This window comes from Hippocampus guttulatus, chromosome 10 (genome assembly GCF_054856545.1).
Source record: "Hippocampus guttulatus isolate MCC_2025c chromosome 10, RoL_Hgut_1.0, whole genome shotgun sequence".
NCBI classification, from domain to species: domain Eukaryota; kingdom Metazoa; phylum Chordata; class Actinopteri; order Syngnathiformes; family Syngnathidae; genus Hippocampus; species Hippocampus guttulatus.
This window is the reverse complement of record NC_141270.1, coordinates 7,832,157-7,844,616: the sequence shown is the minus strand read 5'-3', so window position 1 is coordinate 7,844,616 and position 12,460 is coordinate 7,832,157. Positions and strand designations below refer to the sequence as shown.

Below are 12,460 nucleotides of genomic sequence, written 5' to 3'. Positions count from 1 at the left end.
AATGCGCAGGCCTTAGCAGACTTGAGCCCCCGTATGTGGAATAAACATGTCCAATTTAGTAAAGCTCACACTACGTTTGCGCCAAGCTGTTGTAGAAACTTTCAGCTTGTCCCATCAAAGTCAAGTCACAAATGTATTCATTGGCGTGATTCAGGGGGTCAAGCTGCGTGCTAAGGCTGAAACAGGTCAAAAAGGCAAAACCATAAGAGTGGGAAGAGGGTGAGGAGAAAGAGGGGGAGGCATTCGGGGTGGGGGTGGGGGGGGTAGGAGGCTGAGCAACGTCTTCAGTAGCAAACCTCAAACAAACTTGTCATACATTTTACATTGACATCCTGCAAACCGATGGGTCTGAGAAGAGCGGAGCACGTACCTGTATCCCATCATGCAGCAGCGCTACGGAAGCGCCTCTGTCCAAAAAAGGCATGGCACTATTCTATGGGCGGGCCGCACGTGCCAACTCATGCTGCCGTTTGCACAAACGAAGTTTCACTGCTCCACGCCCAAAGGGAAGCTTCACTCTCATGTGCATTATGTGTTGTTGAGCGCGTGTTTATTTTACATCGTGTGTTTATTTGAACGTCTTCCTCCTCCAATTGAAAAAACATCAAATTTTTCATAACTTTATACAGAGTGCATATTGAAAGGGAAGCATTTTTTTTACAGTAGCGGCCGACATGCACTGACTGCCTAAATTAATGCATTGCTGTACTGTTGATAAAAGTGTGCACATGGAAAATGGATTAAAATTATATACATAGCTGTGAAATACAAAAAGCATGAACTGTACTGTGCAGTATTTTCAAATGTTTTTTTCCGCCATTCTCTAAATATTAAACACTAACAAGTGTACTGTTAACAAACAAAAAAACAATACTCTTTCAGTTTTTCAATGGACATTTTGATGATATTTTTTGTTGTTCTTTAGTTACATTTAAGTTGATCTGTTTTATCATACATTAATTACACTGGTCAATGGCATATTTTAATCAGAGATGGCTTTATGTGTCCCTTAACGTACTGATGACGCTGATTTTAAAAAAAATACTTTTTTTCATGCGCATCAAGTTTTTCAGAAGTTTCCTTTTCTTTTTTTTTTTAAGTTTGACCTATAGAAGTTTGCGCAAATTGATGTTGATAGCTAGGATGTTTGAGGGGGAAAAAAACTACATTATCATTTTTATTGTTATGAAACCCTAATATGCGAGAGAAAAAATTTGACTTGTATCTCAGTTAAAAAATAATAATGGTAAGAAATTGCTGGCCAGTGTTCATACAAATAAAATGTCTACCACTATCAAATCTTATTTTGGGTAATTACAGTAATTGCAAGAATGTTTGTGTAATGTAGTCCATCCATCCATCTATTACCTGAACCACTTTAAGTGTTTTCCACAAATAAAATATATATTTTAATATATACTATTACACTGTGAAAGGACGAGCATTCAGAATAAAAGCGAACACATTCAAATCCAATTGTGTAAGCCTGTTTGTACCAAAAAAAAAAAAAAAAAAAAAAACTTTGCGTTGTCCAGCAACTCGGAGTATGAGAGTAGTACTGTAGGAGTACGTACTCAATTACAACACATCATGAGCACAAATAGACAGTAAACAAACACTCTTGCAGCTGAAATGCCCTTAAGCTTGTATGTGGTCTGCCTGTGTGTGAAGCCCTGAACCCCGAGGGAAGCGGGAGTGAAAGTCCCCTGAGCGGCGTCTCGAGATTGCTGTGACTTTGTGCACCAACAGTCCCCGCTCCCCATTCTCTCATTGGCCAGGTGCAAACTGACAGCCGCCTAATACCCGTCTGGCGCCGTGACACTTGCGGCCATCTTTGACTTGACGTTGACGCGCGCCCGACAATAACATCACCGAATGAAGTCATACGTTTCCTGGCCGAGGAGAGAATGGGGAACGCAGGTTTTCAGGGACCGTTGTCCTCCCGTGCCGTGCATGCATGTGGGCTTCCGGAACATGCAGAAAAAAGTCATTTGGGTCTCAGCGACAAGGGGGGTGGGGTGTGGGGGGGGGGGGGTGCAAAGATAACTGTTCAAAGTCATGAAGCAGTTTGGAGGGGAATGGCAGACAAGAGCAGCAAGGCTATCGGGTCATGCTGGAACTTCTGCACTTCAGAGTTTTCACTCGGGGTTGGGGTGGGGGTGGGGCACTGGGGCACAGTCAACGTATGTTATGTTCCAATGAAAATCGACACATGGTTAAGTGTGTTGTGGAGCAATGGAGAACACGACGCAGACACGGTGAAAATGTCTACTGACTTCTCACAAATAAGCAGATATCCGCCTAGAGGATGATGACTGAGGCTGGATTGACACAACGCGCTTTAAAGTGAAACCATAGGCATTTTTTGGGCGTGGAGAAGAAACTGACGCTTGAAATCGAATATCCTCAGATCGGAATCAGGTTTATTCCGAATGGGGATCCGGCAAGGCAGAAACACAGACGTCACTTAAACGCAGCGAGCGTTCACGCACTGTGTATACGCGGTTCCGACATTTGACATTTTGAGGTTGGGGTCGTCTGTTCTTCAATGGTCTCAAAATTCCGGTCTTATTCAAATTGAGGTCCTTGCTTTATGGTGTTCCAGACATTTGCGGTTTTGATGATATGCCGTGTAATGAACTAGTTTACACAGCGGTATGAGAAAATGTTGTCATGTGCCACAGGAAGGTACTTTCAGTTACCGCCGTAGTTTTTTGTTCATTGTTTTATACTGATGGATTCCAAGTATGTGCCCTACAAATATTTGCTAAAATTATGACGGAGTGAGCATAGGTTAGTGACAGACAATTGTGCGTGATAACTTTAAATATAAATTTATGTTGATGGACCTGTGAGATAAACCAAGAACTCCCAGTTGGATACATTCAAAGAGGCCCAACGACGTCAAAACCAATTACACGTGTCTGAATGACTGTGATGTATTTCAACTAGAGTCTGACTCAGAGCACGAGATAAAGCTATATGTTACTGAATGATAACTTATGCAGGTGTTTTTTTTTGTTGTTTTTTTTAACATTGGCATTTAGGGATCTAGTAAGGCAGCACACAACACTTGGATATGTAATGGCAGACCTTACAAAGAACCATTTGCTTGAATACAAGCAATTAAAAAGGGAGTTTTGCACCCTTAAATTCAGAAAACGAACAACCTCGGGGTTACATGAATTTAATTCAATGGGTGTCGGGGGTCAGTCCAGGCCAACTAGACAGTATGTCATATTTGAACATAAGCGAACCCCCAGATCGAGATCGTGCCCTGCCGCGAATAACAGAAACGAGTGTGAAACTGACAAGGCCACAAAAATGTTTCCAATTATCGTAAATATTGTAGTGGACTTGCAGTGTAAATCCAGCCTGAGCTTACAATTGCTATCAGGAATCCACGCTAAATAAGAAGGGTGTCCATAGTTATTCAGAAGAGTCTAAGAGCTAATAAAATGCTGACTCTTTTTTAAAAATATCTCTCATTTCATTTGAAGTAACCATTTGCTTCATGCGGCTTTGCTGAACAGAATACAAAGGGTGGGGTTTATTTCCTGGCACGACTGCACCATCTAGTGGCTATCGATTACTATGATCACTGAAACTGACATGGAAGTGGGCTAAAGGGTAGTCCAGATTGTTTTCATTGTGTTTTGGCAACCTGGGTGATTTTTTTTTTTTTTTTTTTTTGTGGGGTGAGTGCTTGGTGGGATTTGAAGAAGTTCCCACAAAGCACAATCACACACACCAAACGTCCTCTGACAGATTTAAACCTCAGTTCATAGTTTAGGGCCTTTTAAATTAACATCTCACATGTGCATTACATTCCTCGAGGACTTTGCTGGAGCGTGTCGCTGTAAAGGTGTTTATTGAGTGTGTGTGTGTGGAAAGGGGGGGGGGGGTTGTGTCATTGGGTCACGCTCTCTACCGATGCCTGTATAAACTTAGTCAGAGCACCAGCTGAATGGAGCAGTGATGAGGAGGCTCGCTTCTGCTGGTTTGAGCACAATGTCAAAATGAGAGGCGAGGAGTGGGATGCAGAAGCTACACTGGTACATGCAACATAGATACAGTGGGCTATTTGCTGAGGAAGAGAGGAGGAGAAATAAAGGAACACTTTGGATAGTCGCACACCCATTTTTTGATTTTTACTCACAATAAATCACTAGCAGTGAGTAGTTAAAATTATGTGGTGTTTTCCAATGGCAGCAAGGGGAGGAAATACATCAAAGAGTGCGTCACTGGTCATAAAGAAACATGGAGGAAAACAAATAAACAAACAAACAAAAAAACACAACAGAAGAGAACCAAATATGAACAGATTTCTTTTGTTTTAGCTACGGTTTGTCTGAATGAGGTGTGCATAGGTCAGCCAGCTAGACTGAGTGGGCGGGGCATACAATTTACTGATGAATTGTGACACAGACAAAATTCGTGAGGAATTAGTGAGTCTATTTTAGAACGCTGCTTGTTGTCACTAATGTAATTGTTACTGACCGTTGAGCTAAATAGGGGCTGTTCACTCGAACTACTGGTGGCTACAGTGCACATGACGTTTCATATTATTGACGTTTACAAATATAATGAATGAACAAAATGCACTTTCAAATGCATTTGCTGTATTAATAACTGAAATTATATACACTGGAACCCGAAACAATTTGTTCATTGCATATATATATACTGTATATATATATAGAGAGAGAGAGAGAGAGAGAGAACTTATAGCTGACCCGTATGTATATTCACAAACTTGTTTTTTTTTTTGGGGCATTTAATGCATACATTTTTTCAAATAAATACTTAAGAAATGTAAAAATACAAATTATTTCAACTCTATACATGGTCTATATTTCTCAAATGTACAGGTCTCAACAAATTTGAATTTTGTCAGAATGTAATTTTTCAGTCACTGAATTTAAAAATATAGTGATGCATTACTGTGAGTGAAATGTGTCGTAATTAATTTTCAATGAATTAAATTCCAAAACCAGCACCACAAAAGATAGAACATAACTTTTTGAAAACTATTTCCCTCTGCTTCATGAATTTGTATTTTAGGCAGCTTTTGATTTGAACTCCTCAAATGAATGAACTTTTTGACCAGATTTGAATTTACTGAGATGCATCTTGAATTGTGCTCTGTAGTAATTTACCATAAAATAATGTCATTTCCATTATTAATCTAATTAATATGTTCAATTTATATTATATGAGCGGAGTGACACAATGTTTAAATGACATAAGTAACTAAAAAGATGACACAAACTAAGTATTTACACAAAAGTAAAACTGATGATCATACCGTACCATATTGGATGCTACTGTATATACAAGACACCTTTTGAGCGTTTATTTACCTTAAAACATACACTCAGTGCGACAGTATTGAGGAGCAGCGACGCAATAGGAGGAGTAATAGCAGAGTTTAAAAAGTAGCCAACGGACGGAATGTTGGGGAATGAGAGGGAGGGAAGGAGGGGAGAGGCACGAGAGAGAGAGAGAGAGGGGGAGGGGGGTTACGACGTAAAGGCCGGGATACTCACGTCGTTTGCAGCCGCACTTCTTGATCCGCTTGGGGTCAGTGATGTCGTCGTGACAAGCTTTGCAATAGAAAAAAGCTCTGAAAAGACATGTGCGCATTTTGAGGACATGATTCCCAACTCGCTTGGGGGACAGCAGCGAGTCATCGGCGTTCACCTCTTCACTTCCTTTGCGTCGCTGGCGATAAAAAATCCCAGCGTTCCTTCCTGCATCTTGACATGGTTGCCCGGGTTGATGAGGATGCTGGGGAAGGAGAGACATAGCACACCGGGTGCTCATTAACTTTGGGGAACAATGCCCATGCTCAGGCTGACACCACACGCTAATCAAGAGGAATGGTACATACACGCTTTCATTCGAAAATCTTGGGGATATGCAAATGTCAACTTATTGGAGCACTCTTTCTGCTATTTAAGATAAGATAAGAAAAACTTTATTTGTCCCACAATAGAGAAATTTGCAATATTTATAATACAGTTCAACAATAAAGTTATTCGCTCCCTCATGGATATATTTTATGTATTTCAAATATAGCATTTTATTTTCACAAATTATATTATTTTAATATTACAAGTATTCTATTATAGTCCAGTATGTGGGCCACTTCTGTGCACCAATATGGTTCCTTCACTGACATGAGCTAATTAGGGCAATTAAGCGGTTAATTACCACTATTCAAGGGGGGAAGGGACTGAGCCCTGGGGTAACTCCTCAAGATTGTTTATAATTGCTTGAACCATAAACATATCACAAAGTATGAACCCAAATACCTACATTTAATTCCTAATTATATTTCAGAATAGGACACACTCAAAAAAATGGCCAATCGATAATTGGATTTTGACAAATTTGGTGTATCGTTTCAATCCTAACAACTCAGGCTGAACTACTCCTCAACCTATTGGTCCAGTTGCATCATGGCAACAATACTTCCTTGACCACAATTACTACTTTCCTATAAGCCAGGGCTTTGGTGGAATCTCCTGGCATGATAGAAAGAGCACAAAAAACCCCAAACAGCTACGTTTCTTAACTATGCTTGGAGGTACATGCTAGCTCTGGGTGGGTGTTTTAATTTCCCAGCAGCCTTGAACGCAACATTTTCTGTCAACTATTCGGAGATACGTTAATCATGGGGAGGGAAGGAAAGAATGTAAGATATGAATGCTCATATGATTTTAAGTCTTTCTTTAATGATCATCACTGTTTTGTGATGACACTTACACGTAGACATGAGTGCAGGACAGAAAATGTGAATTATAATTAGAATAATTAATTTGTTGTTATTCGGCAGTGGGATGCAAGGGAATGAACAGTGCCTCCTCTTATTGGCTCGTTTCATTTGTAAAAGAAGAGCATTATTTAGTTAGCTTGAAACAGCCGCCTGATTTAGGAGACGGGGTCGAAAACGATTTCGATGTTGATTATTTCCATTTTTACTTTCAATGGAAATATGAAAATACAGTACGAGGGGGTGTGACTGTGACCCTTTGCGTGATGACTGCAATGTTCTTGGACTGAAAATGGCTGTATCATTCCCCATTAATTAGACTGACATGAAGAGAGAAAACATCACACGCATTTATCATCGGCGCTCACGCACACGCACACACACACAGCTCATTAATGGTTACCTGTGGGCAACAGTCATCAATGATGTGAGTGTGAAACCAAATTAAAAAAAAACACACACACAGATTCCACAGACCTTGAAGGTCACACTTCTCCACAACGTGAGCCCAGATGAAAGACTCGACATACTGATCAGATTTCAATTTCTTTTTTTAAAGTTTAAATTTGTGATTCGGCAAAGTAGATGTGTAATATCTTTCCTCTGGGCTCTATCACACTCTAATAGTCAGATCACAAATATCAAGGGAGCAATTGAATCCATATCTCCACAAATTGTGCAAGTCATGCAGTTAGGATTGCAAACATTGTGTCATCATGTAAAATAACACCAAAATCGGAATTCACTCAGATTGAATAGCCCCCCGGAGAGACAAGCATGCTCATTAGTGAAAACAAACAAACGAATAAATAAACCGATTAAAACACTCGTACAAAACATTGCTGCCCCAATCTGAGATTTTCCAGGTGCATTGGTCAGGTGGCGAAAAGGAAACTTCCGGGAGCGTGAAAACCTCATATTGTGAGCAACAAGGCAGGCAGTCGAACACCAACATCATGTGAAAGCATCATATTTAGAGCATGCAAAGATACCAAACGACATGAGGAGGAGGAGGAGGAGGAGGAAGGGGTGGGAGCCACTGCAGTACAGGTATAGGGGACGGTACGTAGATGCAGACGGTTGCAGTAACTTCTGTGCAGTTGGATTGTTTCTTAAACACCAAACTGACAGGAAGTGACCTTACTTGAGGACATCTACTCCAGAGACACGCACACACACGCACGCATATACAGTATATGGGAGTGACGATACAGTGCGGCTTGACACACACACATACACACGTGCACACGCGTTGGCATGTGCACTTCTACCCTTTTCTCCCTTTATCACATACATGCGCAGCACGTTAAGCATTGACAACATGAGAGGCGATGGAATGCAAAAGTGAATGCATATGGGGTGGTGTTATGGGGGCAGGGGGGGGGGGGGTAAAACTTTTACTTTGGATACGCTTAATGTTATCCAAAATGTTCATGCCTTTTTTTTGAATGAATGGGTGCTGGTGTAATAAACCCATGTGGGACAAGACGACATGCTATCATATTAAGCACTGCCGACAGATATAATCAGCGGGTCTCCAGAATGTCAAAAAAGAGATTATCAGCAGCACATCCGTCATATTTTTGTGCTAAACTTCGCACTTGATTGGGCAAAGATGGGAAGTAATTGGATTAAAAAAAAAAAAAAAAAGATAAACACACAAAGAGTTAGGTCACAACTGAACGAAGGGAACTAAAAGTGAGAGAAATCAACGAAGCGAAGGGGCTGGTCGAGGAAAGAAAAAGAAATCAAATAAGAGGTAGATGGGGAGAGGGTGAGCGTTTGGCCTTGGTACGACGACAACAGCAAAGACAAAGAAACAGCACTCCTACAAACATGTCCAATTCATCGAGTTGCTCTCTTTCTTTCTCTGGCTGCAAAGAAGTTAGTGCATTGAGCACAAGGGACACCATCAAAAAATATAAAAGAAAAGAGTTAGGAGGAGGAAAAAAAAAAGAGGCCTGTGTGAGATAGCGTTTGGGGAATATTCCTTGGGGTGGGGGAGGGGGGCGGGAGGTGGGGCAAACTCCCAAAGTCAGAAGCGTTAAAGTAGTGGCGGAACTTTGGAAGTAAGATAGGGTAGAGGGCATACCGCTTTCGGCTTCTGCAAACAACAAGAACAAAATCTCAAATCAAACAGGAGAACACAAGCAAGTGTTGCCAACGTTTGGATGCGTTACCGGTTGGCATGTTTGCGTGTAACCAGGTCATCGACTCATTTAAAAATAAAAGTGTAAAGAAAAAAAAAAAATCATGATTCCCAAACATGTCTGTTTACATTTTCTTCACCAACCAGACAGTATGTTTGTCTACGAATACAGTCGATATGCAAAGTTCAAGAATCCATTGGGACGAAGCTAGAATTGCTGAAAATACTGGAAATACATTTAAGTCCATATTCAATTTTAAGGCTTCTGGTGTGTTGAGCACACACACACTCACAAAAACAAAAAAACAAAAAAAAAACTGGGTAAATGTTGAAGGGGAAGAGGAAATGGGGAGTTCAAAGAGTATTAGGGCCACACGAAAAAGAAAAAGAAATAAATTGAAATGCCACAAAAAATAAAACAGGGATTTTGCAAGATTTAAATTGGCATATTAAAAGAATAATTTTTAAAAATGTAATAATCTTCCAAAAATTGCGAACATAAAAATAAATATATGAATTGGAGAAGTAATCATTTTACAAAAAATAAATGCAAATTATAAGTTGAGAAATGTAGTAAAATGATTTTACTACATTCTCTTACAATGAAATCAAACTTTTACAAGAAAGTGATAATATTTATCGTATTGGTGGGGGGGGGCACTCAATTTGACTTGAATTCTATGTTCTGAAAGTTGCGAAGAAAAGTAACCGCTTTAACCAAAAAAAGTCAAATAGTGACAATTAAGGTACAGTTTCTTCATACAGAAGAGGAAAACAAAATCTTAATCTTATGAGAATTAAGTCAAGAGATCATGGGGGGAAAAAATATTTCCCAGAAAAATGTAAATTCCACAAAACTAAAGTTGAAATTTTATGAGAGTCAAATCAAAATGTTATGTTAAAGTCTTGAGAGTGTTCATAGTGATGATGCTGTTGATGAGACACAATTTTGAATGCGGCATTGTTTTTTCTGAACAAAAAATATATATGGCGGGTCATACGACAATTTTGAAAAAAAACGCAAAAATTCTCAAATTTAAGACTTCCTCATTCCTTTATTTCTTTTCAGTGCAGCCCTTATACTGATTTGGCAACTGAGTTATTGGTATTAAAGCCGACAAGGAAGCAACAGAAGTTAAGGAGAAAAAAAAAAAAGACACCAAATTGAAATGTGTATTTGATTCTCTTCAAAATTGACCCACGGTAGGATATTTTCTGTCCATTCTGTCTTAAGTCAACTATTTGTCGGTTCACTAGCACATAACAATTGAGCAGAAAGAACGGGTTATTTAATTGTCGGTTCCATACATCTGCAGAAGAATCAAGAAGACACTTGACAGTGGTTTGCTGCAGCATTTAAAACGCAGACAGTTTAATCTCCGGCCGCTGCCGTATTCCCCAACGAAATGGCGTCAAACGCATTGTCATCTCGAGTGCAATGGGAGCCTTTGTCACATACAAACCTGCTCTCTCTCTGCTCCGACTTGTACTCGATGGCAATGAGCAACAGCTTCAGCTTCACGTAACACAGCCTGAGGAAAAAAAAAATAATACGTGGAGAAGAATATCAGGGAGATTCTCGTTATTTTACATGGCCGTCTTTGCTCCTGCTCGACGTAAAACCTACCGTGGGAGGGCGGGCTGGCCGAGCAGCCAAAAGAAGGGGTACTTACTCGCACACGGTGGGGAAGGAGAGGCCCACAAAGGCACTGGACAAATATTCGGTGTACATCTCATTAGCCACTCCCTCAAGATAATATTTCTGCCATGTGTCCTCCTCAATCTGGAAATAAACGGCGGAGAAGTCAGAGCGTCAATGTTTTTCCTCGCCAATATGGTGTGCAGATGTGGGGGCCTGCTCATTACGTATTGATCCATCATCTTAATGTCGCGAGAACAGTCCTTTGATAAAGGCGAGCACCTCTTCAGCGCTCCGCCACGGAAATAGATTCCAGATGAAATATGGCGGTAAAATATGATGTGCTGGGACATCTGAACACACTAATGGTTAGTCTCTCTGGCTCTGGACGAGGATGTCTCAAATTTACCGGGGAAGTGTTCTGCCTTGCGTCACTCTCCAGCACGCTTGTAGCTACTTATGTTGGCCTCACCTCCAATCTTCTCGTGAATCAGTTTCATTGAAGCCAAATGCAACGTGAGTCTGGATTTATCAGCGTGACGGGGAAGGAGTTACCTCAATGAAGGACCTCATGGAGAAGAGGTTAGCCAGCATGGTGGACAGGCCCTGGGCCAGGCAGCTCTGGGCGATGAAGCCCGCTTTCAGCTCGGCCAGGCAGATGGCATCATCGCCCTCCTTCCAGTTCCAGCTCGGAATGTTCAGCAGATGGGCCTGTGCCCGGCGACAACGTACGAACACAGGATGTCAGCAAAGAGTGGAGTGAGTGACTCATGTTTTTTTTTTTGTTTTGTGAGGTTACATGCAAGGAAGCAGCGTCAAGGTCGTCCGGATTCCATCCGGCGAATCAAAAATCAATTCATGAAAAAAAGTCAGGCGTGTCACAGATTACACGTAGCACAATCGTCGGCGGAGACCCATCAAAATCTTAACAAATGAGCATCGGCCATCTGTCTAAGACACCTGACTCCGGCTGAGGCTCATTTGGACAACTTTCCTAATTCGAGCCCTGGAATTTGCTCAAAATGTTTGGCAAAAAAAAGGCCCAACTTCCTTTTCAGACTTTAGGTGAGTCCCGTTAAGGTAAACATGACTCCCCAATTTTGTGTAGATGGATGAAACGTTTTCTCAGCTTCCAAGGGAAGCGAGTGTGAGAATGTCTGGAAGTTCTGGTTCAGGATCTTTAAAATAATTCTGTTTTTGTGAGGATACATGCGCTTGTGAAAATGTCTGCACTAGTTGAGGGCTTGAAAATGGCAATTCGTTTGTTTTAAGAATGTGATTCCAACAAGGTTTTCCCATTGCCTGGTGCTCGGGCCCCAAATAAGAAAATAAAGCTGCAAGCAAGCGATGAGTACACCGGGGCCCACAACATGCTTGAGAGTCTTCCCATTTTACTCTACAGATCGACACATGCCCCTGGTGGCTGGAAATATGTATTGCACCCAGGTTTGGTCCGCCAACAGTCTCACCTTATTGTGATATTGAAGCATCTGTGTTATTATTCTGATTTTGGGATGGTAGTTCTTGATGGAGATGACCCTATAGGTGGAGGAAAAAACCACAATCAATTTAAAAAAAAAAAAAAAAAAAAAGCAAGAATGCGCGAACAGGTGAAGATGATGTGCTACCTCATGATGTTGGAGGCGTCTTCAGCATCAGGATCGCCGCAGTATTTGTTGGCCAGGATGAGGCAGGAGTCTGCTGACTCAATCTATGTGCGAGTATCAGGGTCGAAACACATATGTCATTGAAACACTTCCGATTACGGCCGGACGTGTCAGTGATGGTAACGCGAGCACGCACAAATCAAATGTACTGTATCTGCCTTTTAACGTGGTTGCGCTTCTGTTTCTGTTCTTCGCGTATTCAGAGACATTAGTCATGTGATCAATCT

General features: G+C 41.1%; 1 protein-coding gene across 20 annotated transcripts in view; it reads right to left on the bottom strand.

Moving 5' to 3' along the window:
• The window catches only part of kcnma1a (potassium large conductance calcium-activated channel, subfamily M, alpha member 1a), a 141,269-nt gene that overhangs the window by 34,654 nt on the left and 94,155 nt on the right, over window positions 1–12,460 (bottom strand). For 13 of the 20 annotated variants that reach the window (XM_086122590.1, XM_086122570.1, XM_086122571.1 and 10 more), the window contains exons 12-19: window positions 12,195–12,277; window positions 12,036–12,105; window positions 11,122–11,277; window positions 10,601–10,710; window positions 10,391–10,459; window positions 8,871–8,882; window positions 5,704–5,790; window positions 5,550–5,626 (exon numbers count right to left, since the gene is read on the bottom strand). In XM_086122590.1, coding sequence (XP_085978716.1) covers window positions 5,550–5,626; window positions 5,704–5,790; window positions 8,871–8,882; window positions 10,391–10,459; window positions 10,601–10,710; window positions 11,122–11,277; window positions 12,036–12,105; window positions 12,195–12,277 — 664 coding nt within the window. The remainder of the gene's footprint in view (window positions 1–5,549; window positions 5,627–5,703; window positions 5,791–8,870; window positions 8,883–10,390; window positions 10,460–10,600; window positions 10,711–11,121; window positions 11,278–12,035; window positions 12,106–12,194; window positions 12,278–12,460) is intronic. The other 7 variants (XM_086122589.1, XM_086122572.1, XM_086122577.1 and 4 more) reach the window with 1 other exon arrangement.